At 42.1% G+C, this 18781-nt stretch overlaps 1 protein-coding gene across 1 annotated transcript; it reads left to right on the forward strand.

The window, feature by feature from the left end:
- Positions 1 to 424: 424 nt before the first annotated feature.
- On the forward strand, positions 425 to 18711 carry tox4b (TOX high mobility group box family member 4 b). Its single transcript, XM_054601647.1, is given in 10 exon segments — positions 425 to 799; positions 1068 to 1133; positions 3353 to 3640; positions 3721 to 3868; positions 3871 to 3980; positions 4999 to 5322; positions 5474 to 5554; positions 15889 to 16545; positions 16685 to 16839; positions 17509 to 18711. Coding segments are annotated over 10 exon segments (1995 nt in total). The 5' UTR covers positions 425 to 691; the 3' UTR covers positions 17567 to 18711.
- The last annotated feature ends 70 nt before the right edge of the window (positions 18712 to 18781 follow it).

Consider the following 18781-nt stretch of genomic DNA (forward strand, 5'->3'; position numbering starts at 1 on the left):
GTGTAGTTGTATAGTATGTGTATTTATTGTCTGTGTAGTTGCATAGTATGTGTATTTATTGTCTGTGTAGTTGTATAGTATGTGTATTTATTGTCTGTGTCTGTGTAGTTGAGCTGCTGCAACACTTGAATTTCCCCCATGGGGATCAATAAAGGAATATAATAATAAGAATATAATAATTAATATGTGTCAACTTTCCTCCCATTATGGCCAAATATTGAATCTGCTATGCGCACTGAAACAGGTAATAGTTGGGTAGTATTGTGATGTTTTTTCAATATATTGTTTTAAATAAAAAAAATGGTTTTAAGTAAAAAAAACCATTAAAAAAATATATTTCAGTATCGGATTTTATTTTGAAATCCGTGTCGCTCAACATCCGGCGCCGACCACGTGATCCGTGTCTCCGGCTGCGTCCATTTGAATGACGTGTGACGTTCGCGGACCGACGGACAAACGGGACGCGAAGTGACGAGTGCTGCAGCCTTTGCGTCAAAGCCCAGCTAGAGCTCAGCCGTGGAGGGGCAGGTCAGCGAGAAAACACGGGCAACAGCCACGTTACCCCTCTGGAGCCAACACAGCCGTCTAATACCACCTCAACAACACATTTTTATTTAAATATAAGGCGGAATAGTGTGTTTAATTCAGCCAAAGGGGCCTCATAGCCGATATATGAGGCCCGGTTGAAAAGATGGACCTGAATTTCTACTCGGATCTAACAGATGGTACCGGGCAGCACGACGGGGACCCGGAGTTCTTGGACCCGCAGTCTTTCAATGGATTTGACACTGACAGCAAGGTGACTGTGGTGTTATCAACGGAGCACATGTCATTCACACACAAGGGGACGCAAGCTTTGCATATTCTAACGCACCCTGAACGCACCTCAGAGTGTTTATTTATTGGTGCTTGGTTCAGGTTATTATAAGACCTGATGCCTCATTGTTTTCCTATGCTTGTGTGTTTTTAATGCACATAAAAAGGAGATTTTTTTTTTGCAGATTAAATGAAAACATGTATTCTTTCTTCTGCATGAATAATAATGTTTTATTTCTGACTTGTTTCAGTTCCCTGGAGGCAGTGACAACTACCTGACAATCTCTGGGTCCAGCCATCCCTTCCTCTCCTCAGAGGTATGCATTTACATATTTTATTTATATGGTGTTTCTATTTGACAGGGTTTTTGGAGCCACTTTTGTCTTAAAATCAAAGCAGAATCACACCTTAAAATAGCATACATAAGAGTCACAGAGCCAAATATAGCCATAATAGTGTTTCTGTCTGTGCATATAATAATATAATATTTCAGTTATTGTGGATTTTTTTTACTGTTTTTTTTATTGCTTATTTATAATACTTGTTTTTTATTTCATTTTATTTGATCTTGTTTTTCTTTTACTATGTCTCTTCTTTGCACTATCCTCTCTGCTGCTGTAATCCTGTAAATTTCCCCACTGCAGGACTAATAAAGGATTATCTTATCTTATCTTATCTTATCTTATCTTAAAGATGCTTTCACGTCATAGCAGAGATATAGTACCTATACGAGTTTTGGAAATCTTAAATCTTAAAATCATACATAATATGGATTTGCTTGAAAACTAAACTTGGATTCCTCACATCAGCCAAAAGCCATCGTTCAAGAAACCCACATTTAATGTTTATAGTTTCATATTGTCCATGAATGGTATTTTTGCTCTGAAGATGTACCCAGAATCCTCAGAGACTCTTCCAACCGCCTTGATGAAAGATAATATATATATATATTCGCTTTATCGTTGAAATGTTGTTAACCCCCAAAGAAACATCAGAGTTTTCCACTTTTTTTTTCCATCAGTGGTGAATCACTTTGCCTGAGAAAAAGACCACATATACTTTAATGAAATAAAACCTTGACCTTAATAGAACAATTGATAAGGCTTTATTCACACAGCACCGGTTTTATATCAACTAGATGTGTCTTTTGTTTAAGCCTCTGGTTCTGAACTTTTTTTACTTCTTAAAGCAAAACTAGGTCTACTTGTGTCGATGAGCTTTCACCGGTTCAACCAAAGATTGATTCTTCCCTTTTTAGATGGTTTTATTTGAATACTTTTAAGAGGCTTGAAGATGTAAAAAGTCCAGTAATTCACAAGAAAAACCGGCCAAATTTTCAACAAGTCTGCTTTCCTATGTTGTTAATCGTCTCGTTAATCCCATCTGGAGTGTCCAGACCATCGTGGTTTGTCGAAGTCGTCATCTACTAACTATGAACAGATCGCGATATAATATGAGTCATGATTTGGGTTGCTTGGATAACCACCTTGACTAAACGATTTACTGGAGGAAAATCGTAGCTTGCTCAATTTATACAATTTGAACCAAAATGAAAAAGATCCTCTATTAGATATATGTGTCAATATTAATGTTACATTTCATTATTTTATAATTCCTTACCATACAGTACTTTTTTTTTTTGCGTTATGCAAAACAATCTTCTTGGACTCAATTTTTTTTTAAATGTAGATTCTGGAAATAACATCAGTAAATGTCTTTTAAATACTCTTCAGGTTTTATATAAGATCACCAGTCATTTATATTTCATGAAAAATGGATGCTTAGCTCTGTGACTTGAATGTAAAATGAAAACATTAGAGGCACAAACTGGAGCCAATCGGGCTCCTGCAGCACTGTTTTGAATCAGCATTAACCAGACTACAAACATGCCTAAACTCAATACTGTCTAACTTGATCATTTTAGATTTTTTATCATGTGCGAGTCAAACAAAATAAGACTTTTGCTCTGCACGTATGAACGACTTAATGTCAGCTTCATGAGTACATATTAAAAACAGCTTTACTGCCTCAAGTATGAGCTGTGACGTTCATTATCAACGTGCACGTTCCACTAAAACCATTGACTTCCCTCCTGCTTAAATTCTGAGTTTCCGTTTTTTCTTTCTTTTATGCTGTCATGTAGGAAACAAGCTGTTTTTTTGTTTTTTTTAACAGAGTGAATCCTCAGAAAAACTGACTCATCTAAAGAGAAAGCATTATGATTTTACTGTGAAGCAGCTGCAGATTAAAAATGATTCATGAATCTATAAGTGCTGTTTTGTGATCAGAATAGATAGAAATGTTACCAAAGGAGGGACTCAGAAAACAGTTTGAGGAGAATACCAATAATATAAATCTACAAAAACAAATTAACTTTTGTCCAAAATCTGTGTTAAAGGAAGCTGTAATGCCCAACTTTCTTGTGTGGATCTTCCTTTCAGTATTGTTGTTTACTTCTCCACCACAGTTTCTCACAAACTTGTTTTCTCTTCCTTCTCCATCTCTCATCTTCTCCGTCCTCCCTTCTTCTCTCCAGACGTTCCACACTCCCAGCCTCGGCGATGAGGAGTTCGAGATCCCTCCCATCTCGTTGGATCCAGACTCGGCCCTCACCGTGTCGGATGTGGTGTCCCATTTCGGGGAGCTGTCGGACTCGGGCCCCTCCGACAGCGTGGTGGTGCCCGGGAACGCCGTTGTCGAGGGCGACGACCCCTCGTTCGCCTCCACCTTCGTCAACGCCCCCTCGCAGGGACTGGAGCACCTGAGTCTGGGAGTCATCAACCAGTCAGGAGGCAGCGCTTTGCTGGGGTCGTCACTGGGAATGGTGAGGAGGCATCTGAGCGGTTGTCACGGTAACAAACGCCAGTTAAACTCACTCACTCACTTTTTTATTTGCGTCCCCAGGATCTCGGTCATCCCATCGGCTCTCAGTTCAGGAGCTCGTCCCCGGTGACCATCGACGTCCCGCTGGGCGACATGGGCCAGGGCCTGCTGGGGTCCAACCAGCTGACCACCATCGACCAGTCGGAGCTCAGCGCTCAGCTGGGGCTCGGCTTGGGGGCGGGAACATGTTGCAACGCCCCCAGTCGCCCGATAACCCTCTGTCGGCCACGGCGTCGCCCACCAGCTCGCTGCAGGATGACGACATGGATGACTTCAGAAGGGTGAGTTTTTAAAACCTGAGTTTATCAAAAGGGAATTCATAATCTGATGATAGATGATTGCTTCCAACCACAACGCAGTCCTAATAAAGCAGAAAGAGTCTTTTCTCATTTTCATATTTGATTAATGCTCAAAAATTCAAAAATATTCAATATTGTCAAGACATTTCTAATATTTGAAAAACTGTGGTGCTGTTTAATAATTAAAATAGTACAATTTAAGCAATTTGCATAAAACGTTGCACTCCTTTTCTCTAACTTAATCAAATCTGAACATACAGACAAAATAAATATTTTTAGATTCAACGATACATAAACTTTCTAAGGATAAAAAAAAGACACTCCTTTTTAAATTCAGATCTTTCCTCTTGATCAGTGTTTGTAGATTTTCTTTTGTATCACAACTGTGTTTTTTTATTTGTACATTCCTGGTTACGGTACAAACAGGAGCTGCTAAAAACGAATTGACTTTTCGTGGTGTACATTTGAAACAAATATAGAATTAAAATGAAGCTTAATTGCAACATCATTGGAAGTTCCAAAACATAAAGATCCCGCCAACACCACAAAAAAAAATGCACAGCAGGACTGGCAAAATACTATTCAAATAAATAAATAAATAAATATATATATATTTTTTTATATTTCCTGTAATATTTCAAATTGCTGGACATTACACCAACAGTGGATTTTGAAAAATAAAATAAATAAACCTTAAGTAAATGATAAATACTTGTGTGTCTATGTCATTTATTTTCCAAATTTTTGACTTGATAAAAAAGATTATAAAATTCAGAAACACCGAAATAGGAGATAAATGGTTTCCACTGGTCAATAACTAAATGCTGCCTACAACGACTTTAAAGACAAATGTGACAAATCCCAAACTTTTCTACTAAACTGAAATGAATAATGTAAAACCGATTTAATGTCTGGAAGGTTTTTATTGTCACGTTAAAAAAGAAAAACATTTGGAAATGTATTCTTTACTCCAACATACCGTCCCTCTCCCTCCGATCAGAGCGTCCTGGTGGAGTCTCCCGTCTCTCTGGCTGTCTCTCCCGGAGTCATCTCCCTCGACCCCTCCCTCTCTGAGTCCCCGCTCTCCGCCCCCGCCTCCAGCATCTCTCCGGCCGTCGGGCGGAAAACCGGCGCGAGAGGAACGAAGAGAGGGAAGGCGCCGAAGAAAGACCCCAACGAGCCTCAGAAGCCCGTGTCGGCCTACGCTCTGTTCTTCAGGGACACACAGGCGGCGATAAAGGGACAAAACCCCAACGCCACGTTTGGAGAAGTGTCCAAGATAGTGGCGTCCATGTGGGACAGCCTGGGGGAGGAGCAGAAGCAGGTGAAATGTCCATTCATTGATCCCTCAGGCCATCTTTTTAGCTGCTGGACCAGAGTCATACACTTACTGTGACTCGGGTAGATTGAGCTCAGCTTGAAGGAAACGTCTCAAACAAAATCCTAATATCAGTGCGGGGTGATTTTTTTTTTAGGTTTACAAGAGGAAAAACGAAGCGGCTAAGAAGGAGTACTTGAAGGCGCTGGCGGAGTACAGAGCCGGCCAGAACTCTCAGGTGAGTGGATCTGATGGTCGAGACGTCCCTCCGTTTGTAAAACCTGACAGCTGTAGATGCAAAGAAACCTGCACACAGTGGTCGTTAAAGGAGTCTTAACTTCTGATGTTTGCAGTCGCACTCTGCATGCTCTATTGCGAATTTGTGGTTATTCCCTCTATCATGGCGCACGTTGGACGCAGAGTCATCAATGTGCATCAGTGGCATCTCCACACCATAATAAGAAGTGTCTTTTCTGTTTAAGTTGGTTGTGAATGATGATTGTTCGCTGTTTCCTCGGATTGAGCGCTCGTCTCTGGCTTTACCAAAACAATGTCTATTTGTGCAAAGTGTGCTCCTAAAGGGTTGTGATTGGTTGGAAATAGCTTTTGTATTTTTGTTTGGTGGTTTTTAGTAGATTGTCTGGTGTGGTATATTTTCAGGTCTTGCACAATACAGCGAAGGCCCCAAGTGTCTTTGTCTTATATAGGAAGCAGATGTGCAGGATACCAGGGGCTGAAGGCCAAATGTATAGAATGACGGAGCCCCATACATTGTCTTGACTTCCGCCCAAATGTTGCATAACATGTACCCTATATAAGGAGGTGCGAGAGCCCGAAAGGCAGGGCTTTCAGATTCGACTCGAGACCTCCGGGCGCTCTAGACGTCCGTCATGACATGTGTTGCTTGTTTGTAATAAACTTTATTATGCCAGCAAGAACAGTGTCCGCGGAGCATCCTTCCTCATCACTTCAACAGCACTGTACTGAAAGATACGACAAATTTGGCGTCACGAACAGGATCGGAGGTGGCCTCGCGGTTTTCTGCTACAACTTCACATACGGTGAGCTCACTCGATTGAATGCTGGTCATAAATTGGGGCTGTTATGTGGAGTTGCTTGGTCACACCGTAAATTAAGAACCTTCTTGTTATGGACATGTCCTGTTGATTTGATGTTTAAAGTGAGGCTCCGTGCTAAATTTAATGTAAAAAGGGGGAATGAATAGAGAGAAGATAAAAAGTGAAGAAAAGAAGTATGAGAAATACAAGGAATAGTTTAGAATAGCTTCATGGTAACGATAAGGTGTGCTAAACAGTATCGTGCAAGATTAATGAAGAGGGGCCCTCAACTTCTTAACGGTAAGACACATGCATATTAGCCACTGCGTAACGATGGCTCTGACATAGTCCGGAATTAAGTTAGAAAGACAAAATTGGGGAAACCTGGATCCAGGTAATTTGAATAAATAAATGTAAAGAGTGATAAGAGACAGATAAGGAAATAAAGGAAATGATCATATGACTGAGCCGCAAAATCGGATAGGATAGAGCCCTCAAGTGTAGGAGCATGTAGTACGGGCCGAGTAAAACCTGGAACGACATCTTATGGTCAGTTTAATAACTGGAGAGTGTAGAATCACAATTCGATTGACTGTTACCACTCTTGACATTTGTTGACGAACGGTGTCTGATGCAGCCTCTCATCGAATATCTACATCTCAGAGGTAGCATAAATTTTATGAGAAAAAGTAAGGAAATAGCGGCAATAAGCATGCTGTATGAATGAAGGGATCTAAAACTGGTGAAGAGAATGAGTGTGTGTGTTTACTTTGGGATGAGAAGAAACTGGGGAGAATGGGTGTGCGTAGGAGTGCTGAATGTGTGTGTGTGAAACTTGGCTGCTGATGTGTTCCAGCTGTGTGCCATAAAATGCATAGGAAGAGAATAGATGTGTTAAAGTTAAAAGAAAGAAAAAACACATTATGATTGAATAAACATATATAGGTGGTGATTTGAGAACGGGACATTTAATAATTTGTAAGGATAGAAAAAAACAAAAAACAAAGGGGGGAAGTAATCTAAATAGCCTTGAGTAGTTTTAATTTTAGCAATTACTTCTTAAAGTACAATAACGAAACATAAGGAAGCCGTTATAATGGGGAAAAAGAACACTAAAAATCCAAAAGTAATCACTCCTGTTGATATAGTACAGAAGAATAATCCTTTAATTAGAGGCATCGCAAACATTGCAAAAATATCGGAAAAATGGCACAAACGCTGGCCTGAAATTGACCAACCATGGCCAGTGGAGGGGACTCTTAACCCAGATGTAATTAAAATAATGCTGGTACTTGTATCCACATACAAGGCAGAGCAAAAGAAGGGAAAAAAGGGGAGAAAACGCAAGGAGAAGAGGCAAGTGGAGATTGGCATTCTCCAGTTGTTTGAAAATGAGGGACAGAAACTGATCAAAGCTGCAAACGATAAGAGGGATAAAGATGCAGAAGAAATAAAACAAAATACAGAACAAACAGAAAAACTGATGAAAGACACCAATTCATTGTTCTCACATATGAACCCAGTGAAGGGACCGCCACCTTATGAGGTAGGGACGAAGTCTAAGAAAATCTATCCTCAGATCCCATTGATCAGTCAGGAGGGTGACTACCGTATCAGAAACGAGGAGGACATAATAATAGAAACAGGACGAGCGGAGTCAACTATAACGATGTATCCAAGATCCAAAAGTAAGAAGAAAGCAAGGTTTGGATTTGGGAAGCACAGGTGGGACCATGGAGACGAGAGTGACCAAAGCGATCAGGAAGGGAGCAGGGGAGGATATGACCCTGCAGTCAGGCGGATGCTGGCCAGAGCGGAAATGAAAGGAAATACTATCACTGATGACAGTGAGGATGAAGAGAGCCATGGAGAGGAAGTCCGGGAGAATTTGAGAAAGGTCGAAATAAGCATAGACCGATGCCGCCGTGACCGACAAAAAACTGATAGTCCAGAAGAATTAAGAGGACTAGAGTACCAGCTAGAGGAATTGCGGTTGCGGAAGGAAGAGTTAGAGAATGAAAACTCCAAACAATCGGCCACGACAGATAGAGTGCGCTTTAGAAAACAGTTGAAACCCAGCAAGATGATTCCAGTGGTCATCCGAGGACGGAATTTGGAGTATAAGCCTTGGCAGAGTACAGATATGTCAAACATACTTGAAAAGTTACCTACTCTTCAAGATGGAGCACATCCTTGGATTTCGAAGTTGGAAGAGATCATGGTGGGAGAGCAACCGGCCATGGGAGATATCAAGAGACTCTTGGCCAACCTCGTTGGAGTTCACGCTATGGGAGAGATTCTACAGAAAGCTGGACTTAATCGATATGTGGGAACTGCTGTGAATGATTCAGAGCTGTTTGCTGCAAATAGAGGTCAAGTGTGCAGGGCGCTGAAAGAAACATTTCCGACAAATGTACATCCTGACAATATTTTTATTGAACCACTGGGACAAGAAGAAAACCCGAGGGCCTATGTGTCGAGAGTTCATCAAGTGTGGAGAAATGTCACAGGAAATGACCCGGATTTGAATCAAATGGAGCAGTCAATTTTGCGAGCCAGAATACAGAAGGGGTTGCCCCTGCCAGTGAGAAGCAAGTTGGCAGAGGTGGTTGGTCTTGGAAGCATGGCAAAGGGTGTTTATACGGATCATATAGCCCACCAAGTGGAGCTGTATAGGAAAAAGGAACATGATCAGAAAGACCAGGACCAAGAGACCCTCAGGAAACTTAATCAAATACAACTGATGGATAACAAGAAGATGGAGAAGAAGCAGGCTCTGGTTATGCAGAATCAGGCTCCACTAAATCAACTAGTACCACAACCACAGCCGAACCAGGTTCAGCTCCAATCGTTCCAGCCACCGCCGGTGGTTCCAGTCGTCTCCTACCCACAGCCAGCTTTTGATCAAGCGCAGCCCTGGAGAGGAAGAGATCAAAGAAATTTCGGAAGAGGAGGAAGGTTTAATCCAAACTTTCAACAGCAATCAAACGAATGTTATACTTGTGGACAACAAGGCCATTTTGCCCGCGAGTGCAGTGCAGGTCAAGAGGTCAGAGGAAACTTCAGAGGGGATTCAGAGGAGGATTCAGGGGCCAATTAGGGACACCCAGAGGACCGGTGAACCCTTACAGAGGCCCGGAACCTGGTTACTAGGGGTGCCCTGAAGACTCGAGAGGGGGGTGTCAGCTGGTAGTATCAGGGCCGGAGAAAGATCCAACAATAGAGGTAAAAGTAAATAATCGTCCAGTGGAAGTGATGGCGGACAGCGGAGCTGCTTTTACCTGTATTCGGCCTGAAGATGCTATACATCTCCCCATGTCTGATCAATTGATTCGGACAATCGGGTTCAAGGGAGTGAAACAGCTAGTTCCTCTCACTAAACCAATCGAGCTCAGCTATAAAAAGCAGAAGATTACGTTACCCATATTGGTATCAGAACATACACCTATTGCACTTTTGGGAAGAGATGCTATGTGTAAATTGGGGTGTACAATAAAGTGTAAACCAGACGGCTGTCAGGTTGAAATGCCAAACGAGAGTGTTCACCAATCATTGATGACAACAGAGACTGAAGCTTCTACAGTATGTTGGATCGGAAATCTTAATGAAGATTTTTTTGAGCCAGTTAAGTTGTGGGAAAAGTTTATCATCGTAAATATGCCCGACGCGAAGCTTCCAGAGTATCCATTTCACTGCACGCTCAAGTATTTCAATAATGATGCTCAAATAAACGCAGAAGAATGGTTGAGTCGACAACCAAAACAAGCTCAACTAAATTCGGGCTGTATAATTTTGGGACCACAAGGAGCAGCTATGAAGATACACAGAAATGACTATTTGGACAAAGAGTTTGATATCGAGAAGAGTGTGCCACATGTGACCTTGTGGGTGTGTGAAGAACATACGCAGAAGCAAGTGGGAGAAATGATGGCGGAGGCAGAAGAAGCTGTTTTTACACCAGTAACAGAGAATCTTGCCATCTGGAAGAGTGAGGATCAGAGGTTCATTAAGATCATGATCTCTGCTCAAGGACAAGGACAGCCACAAACTGTGCGAATGACACATGAGTCCATCTGCAGTGCTAAGATGGACTCAGACTCAATGAGAGAAGAGATGCTACAACAAGTTCCAGAATGTTTGTGGGCTCGGCATAGTACTGATATTGGACTTGTGAAGTCAGCTCAACCAGTAAGAGTTGAACTCTGACCAGGAGTCAAACCACCTTGGAAGAACCAGTATCCACTGAGTGAAGAGGCAATCCGAGGAATTGAACCACAGATTGAAGGACTTTTTAAGGCGGGTGTTTTAAGGATAACACAGGATCCCCAGAGCAACACGCCTTTGTTGCCGATAAAGAAGCCAGATAATTCATATCGCCTGACACATGATTTAAGAGCGGTCAATGAAGTGGTGGTTGATTTTCCAGCAGAAGTGCCGGATCCACATACTTTGTTAGCCCAACTTCCGCCAAATGCGACACATTTCACAGTGTTAGATTTATGTGGTGCGTTTTTCAGTGTTCCACTTAGTAGGGAAAGCCAAAGCTTATTTGGGTTCACGTACAACGGACAATCTTATGAGTATGAGAGACTGCCACAAGGGTTCAAACATAGTCCGCACATTTTCAACAAAATAGTGAAAGACGATTTGAAGGGGATAGAGCAGGTATTAAAAAGCAATGTAATTCAATACGTGGACGACATCATCATTTGTTCACCAGATGAGGAGACATGTCATAAGGACTCAATTAAATTGCTACAAATACTGGCAGAGAAGGGTCACAAGGCCTCTCTGAAGAAACTGCAGTATTGTCAGGAGAAGGTAACTTATTTGGGTCAAACAATAACGCAGGGACACAGAAGCATCTCTGATAGTCACGTGGAGGCTATTCGCAAGGCTCCAAAACCCAGAACAGTCCGAGAGATGATGACATTTCTTGGTATTGCAGGATATTCTTCAGCATGGGTTGAGGATTATGCTAGCTTGACGGGGCCTTTGAGAGCTATGATTAAAAGTACTGGGAATGCTAAGCTACACTGTAATCTGTCCTGGACACACGATGGCCTTTTGGCATTTGAAACGACAAAAAAGAAGTTGCAAGAGGCTCCGGCGCTAGCAATTCCAGACTACTCTAAGAATTTTGTGTTATATGTATCTACTTCTACTGGGGGTAAACATGCATGTGCAGTTCTTTGTCAACCAACGGGTACGGGGACGAGTCCTCAACCCATTTATATTACTCCACGGCTTATTCAGAAGTGGAGCTAGGGTTACCACTGTGTTACAGAGCTATGGTGGGAGTTTCTCTAATGTACAATAAAGCATCATCTGTAACAATGGGTTATCCAGTGACAATTCTTACACATCATAGTCTCAGAAATCTTTTGAATTATGGTAAGAACAACTTGACTATGTCTAGGCTCAGAGACTATCATAGGCTCTTAGAGCAGGAAGATGTTACCCTAGCAAGGTGTGTTACGGTAAATCCAGCTGAGAATTTGCCAACTCCAGAAGATGGTGAGCCACACGATTGTGTTCAAGAAGCAGAGAAATACTCTAGGCTTAGATCAGATTTACAAGCTCTCCCATTGCATGTGGTGGACCTGGAGTATTGGACTGATGGGTCTTGTTATCGTGTGGGCGATAAATTAAGTGCTGGCTATGCGGTAGTAAAAGCCCAAGGAACTGGATTTGCAGTTGAGAAGGCTGAAGGGATACCACAGCCTGCATCTGCACAACTTGCTGAGCTGGTGGGGCTAACTGAAGCGTGTTTGTTGGCAGAAGGGAAGCGAGTGACGATATATACCGACTCTGCATATGCACATAATGTGTGCCACTTGTTTGGAGCAGTGTGGAAGAACCGAGGGTTTAAGAAAACGGATGGTTCGCCGATACAGCATCACGCCCAGATCATGAAATTGCTGCATGCTATGATGAAGCCTAAAGAAATAGCAATAGCTAAATGTGCGGCACATAGGAGGGATGCATCAAGGGTTTCACAAGGGAATAGAGCGGCTGATGAAGCTGCAAGAGCAGTCACAGGAGCAGATAAATTGGGCAAAGTTCTTCTCGTCACGCATGAAGTGAACTTGGAAGACAAAATTACGCTCAAAGATGTGATTTTAATGCAGGAAGCTGCTCCTGAAATGGACAAACAGTTGTGGCTAGACCGAGGTGCCACCCGAGATTTTACTGGACTTTGGAGAAATCATGAGGGGCTGATACTATCACCTCCAGACCTGTTGGGTCTGATGATTCAGGAGGCGCATGGTTTAGCTCACGTTGCAAGGGGGGGAAGTTAAGAGAAAGATTACAAAAGAGTATGGTTTTTGGGCACCATGTTTGCTTGAACAGATTGATTATGTCATAGGCAGGTGCACTATCTGTCTGAAAAACAATGTTCGGAGGGGAGTGACGGTTACTCCTGGCCACATCCCAACTCCAAGGGGTCCTATGCGTGAACTAGTTGTGGACTATGTTGACATGATAACCAATTAACTAATCAACAAATTAACCAATCCAATCAACCAATCAACAAATTAACCAATCAACAAATTAACCAATTATCCAATTAACCAATATTCAGCTCAAATCGTCAAACAGTCACCATATTGAATGTCCACCACAGCACAGATCAGAACAAACCACGCACAATAACAAAAATGGACATCTGTAATTGTCAGCAGAGGTTAGACCAAACAATCATATGCCATTAATTAATTAAATGCATTAACTGGTCAATCAGTTGCCAAGTTTTCTATTTATTTATTTATTTATTTCTCCTAACTGCCTAGAGCATGTATTCTTTCATGTGTATAGGAGCAGGTCAGTATCCTCTTAGGCTTATAAATGAAAGCAGGTTTATATGTGTACCATCAATATTACCTACGACTGAGAACACATACAAATATGGAAAATGCAGGTTTTGTTTTTGCTAAAGAGTCTGTGGATAAATTTGTACCGGCCTTTAGTAGATTGAAACGGAAGCCTCCCCGTGGACGTCAGCAAGCCACACTCCGTGATGTGCCGGCCCGCTGCCTTGCCTCCCGTCTCAATTCTCATTCACCGTAAATGACATAACAGACAAGAAACAGGCAATGATTTAGTCTCTTGTGAACCCATTAGGTCCCTTTAACAGCATCATAAATTTTATTCCTAAATTAAACCCCTACCTAAACATTGTAGCATTTAGTGAACACCAACTGGACCAAACAGTTCAAACGGCAAAGGACTCTGTAACTCCCAAGAAAGTGTCACCGAACGCCTTCACACCCCCACATTCCGACCTCCATCTAGAGGGAATTTTGAGACGAGTGAGGGGGGTTTGCACCCTTCTTAAACGAAGTTCATTGTGCATTTAACAGCTCATTTATTATATTACGTCCCTTTTAAGAAGAGCTCATGTTTTATTTACTAACTCGTTCAATTCATTACGTCTTCTAAAAAGAAGCTCATGGTTTTATACCATACCTTATTCAATTCATTACGTCTTCTAAAAAGAAGCTCATGGTTTTATACAATACATTCTTCGGGCCACTATCCTTACAAATTATTAAATGTCCCGTTCTCAAATCACCACCTATATATGTTTATTCAATCATAATGTGTTTTTTCTTTCTTTTAACTTTAACACATCTATTCTCTTCCTATGCATTTTATGGCACACAGCTGGAACACATCAGCAGCCAAGTTTCACACACACACATTCACCCCAGTTTCTTCTCATCCCAAAGTAAACACACACACTCATTCTCTTCACCAGTTTTAGATCCCTTACAGCATGCTTATTGCCGCTATTTCCTTACTTTTTCTCATAAAATTTATGCTACCTCTGAGATGTAGATATTCGATGAGAGGCTGCATCAGACACCGTTCGTCAACAAATGTCAGAGTGGTAACAGTCAATCGAATTGTGATTCTACACTCTCCAGTTATTAAACTGACCATAAGATGTCGTTCCAGGTTTTACTCGGCCCGTACTACATGCTCCTACACTTGAGGGCTCTATCCTATCCGATTTTGCGGCTCAGTCATATGATCATTTCCTTTATTTCCTTATCTGTCTCTTATCACTCTTTACATTTATTTATTCAAATTACCTGGATCCAGGTTTCCCCAATTTTGTCTTTCTAACTTCCTTTCTAACTTCCGGACTATGTCAGAGCCATCGTTACGCAGTGGCTAATATGCATGTGTCTTACCGTTAAGAAGTTGAGGGCCCCTCTTCATTAATCTTGCACGATACTGTTTAGCACACCTTATCGTTACCATGAAGCTATTCTAAACTATTCCTTGTATTTCTCATACTTCTTTTCTTCACTTTTTATCTTCTCTCTATTCATTCCCCCTTTTTACATTAAATTTAGCACGGAGCCTCACTTTAAACATCAAATCAACAGGACATGTCCATAACAAGAAGGTTCTTAATTTACGGTGTGACCAAGCAACTCCACATAACAGCCCCAATTTATGACAAGCATTCAATCGAGTGAGCTCACCGTATGTGAAGTTGTAGCAGAAAACCGCGAGGCCACCTCCGATCCTGTTCGTGACGCCAAATTTGTCGTATCTTTCATGCGACAGTGCTGTTGAAGTGATGAGGAAGGATGCTCCGCGGACACTGTTCTTGCTGGTATAATAAAGTTTATTACAAACAAGCAACACATGTCATGACGGACGTCTAGAGCGCCCGGAGGTCTCGAGTCGAATCTGAAAGCCCTGCCTTTCGGGCTCTCGCACCTCCTTATATAGGGTACATGTTATGCGACATTTGGGCTGAAGTCAAGACCATGTATGGGGCTCCGTCATTCTATACATTTGGCCTTCAGCCCCTGGTATCCTGCACATCTGCTTCTTATATAAGACAAAGACACTTGGGGCCTTCGCTGTATTGTGCAAGACCTGAAAATATACCACACACAATACAGCGAAGGCCCCAAGTGTCTTTGTCTTATATAAGAAGCAGATGTGCAGGATACCAGGGGCTGAAGGGTAGATGTGTAGAATGACGGAGCCACATACATTGTCTTGACTTCAGCCCAAATGTTGCATAACATGTACCCTATATAAGGAGGTGCGAGAGCCCGCAAGGCAGGGCTTTCAGATTCGACTCGAGACCTCCGGGTGCTCTAGACGTCCGTCATGACATGTGTTGCTTGTTTGTAATAAACTTTATTATACCAGCAAGAACAGTGTCCGCGGAGCATCCTTCCTCATCACTTCAACAGCACTGTCGCATGAAAGATACGACACTGGCAATCTGATACTTTTTCTTATCCGACAGTATTGGATTTTAAGATTTTCGTATTGAGGTCTTTGTCTTTGTGATCATTTTTATTGCCCATCGCTGTTTTCTGTTTTTAAATATTCTCAAAGATCTGCCAATAATTTGTTCCACATTGTAAAGTCAGAGATGCATATTTCATAGCTGAGGTTTGTAATAAATCACAGAATGCATTAAAACTCCAAACATCATCTACATCCATATAATAAATCTTCAACGTCTTCTCTTTAGGCCCCCATTGAAGTCATGGACACCTCCCCATCGCCTCCATCACCCCCGCCTTCAGCCCCGGGTCCCGGCGTCATGGCCACACACGCCTCCACCCTCGCCTCCCGCGCCACCAGGTCGCAGCACTACAACCCCGAGGAGAACACCATCACCAACATCTGCACCTCCAACATCATCCTGGACCTGCCGCAGGTCACCACGCGCTCCCGCACCGGCGCCACCAAGCCCCAGCCTCCGCCCGCTCCCGCCCCGCCCAACCCGCCCACCGTCGCCAAGATCATCATCAAGCAGATGCAGCTGCCCTCCGGCGCCGTGTCGGTCACGGCGACGGCCGCCTCCTCGCCGCGCCAGCCGCCGCCGCTGCAGCAGATGCAGAGCACCTCTCTACCGCCTCGGCTGCAGCAGATGGTGCACGCCCAGGCCCCGCCGCCTCTGCAGGCCAAACCGCGAGGAGGAGGCGCGGTCGCCGCCACAGCTCCGCCTCCGCTGCAGATCAAGGTCGTCCCGTCGGCGCGGCAGGCGGATGCTAGCACGCCGATCATTGTGACGTCAGCCGGTGAAGCACCCACGTCCGTGTCCCCCTCGGGTATGATGATGGAGGTGGGGCCGTCGGCTGATGTGTTGACGGGAGGAGAGGAAGTGGCGGAGGCAGAGGAAGGGGTAAGCTCGCAGACTTGAGCTGCTTTTATAGCAGCACTGGACATTTAACACATCTGGCTGTTGCATTAAACATCTGTAACTCTGAAGTAAACGGTTTGATTAATACCTTTTTTAAATGTAAATTTGTTTCGTCCCCCAGATGGAGGTGGAGGTGAACGTTGCCCCCGTCCCGAGTGTGACTCCCGCCGCCAGCCGTAACATCTGTGTACGCGCCGGCTGCACAAAGCCGGCTGTGGAGAACCCAGACTGGGACAAGGAGTACTGTAGCAACGAGTGTGTAGCCACACACTGCAGGTGTGTTCACCAAACCTGGGTCCCAGAGTTTTGTAATATGAGTTTCGATTATCAGTCGGTGTGTCAATACAGTTGTGAGTTCCTGAAGTTGAAAGTGTTTCTGTTCAGAGAAGCTTTGAAGGGCCTCTTAATACTTATTACTCTGTTGTTACTTCTATTCATTTGTAACCTTTGTTCAATCTCTGGAACAATCGTTTTTTTCAAGATTAATAATGTTCAATCTTATTTTATATTAAATTACCTTACATTATTTAAAATTATCTAATCTTAAATTGTCTAATCCTGAATTTATTTTAAATTATTTTAAATTATCTAATTTTAAATGTTCTTATCTTAAATTACTTTAAATGATCTAACTTTAAATTATTTTATATTGTATTAAATGATCTTATCTTATCTAAAATTATCTTATTATCTTAAATTAAAGCTGAAAAACTAGGTTTCTGTATATTCCTTATAAACATTATATACAGAATATGATCAAAACAAAGATAGGAGTCAAAAGTGGGATAATAATGAGCCTGTAAATGTTCTCACAAGTAAGTAGAAAGGTATTTAGGTGCATCTTGTTACATTACATTCCACCCTGCATAAAGTATCACATGTCAGAAATTGACTTTCTTAGAGTGAAAAATAATCTTTTCCTTTTTTATATTTTCTCCTCCACAGAGATGTGTTCATGGCCTGGTGCGCCATCCGAGGTCAGAACTCCACCACGGTCACATAGGGAAAAGGACAAAGAGCGACATGTGACATGAATAGAGGAGTGAGTGAATGAGCAGGCTCAGGTATCGGCACATAGCGGTCTGTTTGACGAAGACGAGGCAGGCGAAGGAAAGTATTTGAAAATCACTAAAAAAAAACATCGACACTTTCGCTCTGCGCAAACGACTCTCCGGCAGAAAAAGAAACAAACTCTGAATTATTTGGAAAATACTACAATGGGAATGACGACTCACAGAAAGGACAGATGGATGAATAATGATACTGAAGAAAAAGGAAGAAGAAGAAACTTCTAAGTGATCTATTGTGAATCTGAAATATGGGCTTGATTTAAAAAAAAAAAAGGAACATTTTGTATGGACTTACGGTTTTTAATTGTTTTGTGCAGGAAGGAAATCATGAATCTTTGAGTTCATTGTATTCATTTCAAAAATCCCTCTTCATATGTGTACGCTCTTCCCTTTACTGTCACATTGAGGATTGATTAATCTGAATGAAATCTATGAAGCTATTAATTGTTTTTCAGTAATGTGCCGGTGTTTTGGCGTTTAAAGGGGGTCAGAGGCTACTTTAAAGATTTAACGTACAAATGAGCGACTACTAAGCAAAGCACACACTATCTTAAAGGTTTGGATATGTATCAAAAAAAAGGTAAAATGTTTGTGAGAAGCCATCTTGGTACGACGGGGGAAACTAATCTGCCACAAGCTGAATGCAGTTTGTCACCTTTCTAAGCCGCTTTTTGAGGGAGAATAAACTACCATCATGTAAGCGATTTTAATTCACACTTTGAAAACAGGTGCTAAGATTCAGGAAAAAAAGCTAACTACTGGGGTCTTTTCTCCGTCTCCTGCTGAAATATGTGGTGCATATTTTCTCTCATGAGATGTGGTTCAATTTGGTGAAAGTATTGGAATGAAATAAACACACCAGCTCTGACAACACTACTGTAAGGGGGAAGGGAATACAATATGAAAAGCTTTACTTTTTTTTAACACCACAGTGTTTAATTTAAGAACGTTTTCTTTCAGGTCTGTTGCCTAATAAAGGAAGGGAATGGTTGCTTCCAATAAATATATGTTTTCAGTCAGATTAAATAATGCAGGGAACTGGTCTGGTTTAATTGTAGATATCCTGGAAATGTTTTTAATGGTGAAATAAAATATTTTATGTTTTAATATACATTTGGTGATGCACATTTTGGCCTCAGGATTATAGC

This window comes from Anoplopoma fimbria, chromosome 7 (assembly GCF_027596085.1).
Source record: "Anoplopoma fimbria isolate UVic2021 breed Golden Eagle Sablefish chromosome 7, Afim_UVic_2022, whole genome shotgun sequence".
NCBI lineage: Eukaryota > Metazoa > Chordata > Actinopteri > Perciformes > Anoplopomatidae > Anoplopoma > Anoplopoma fimbria.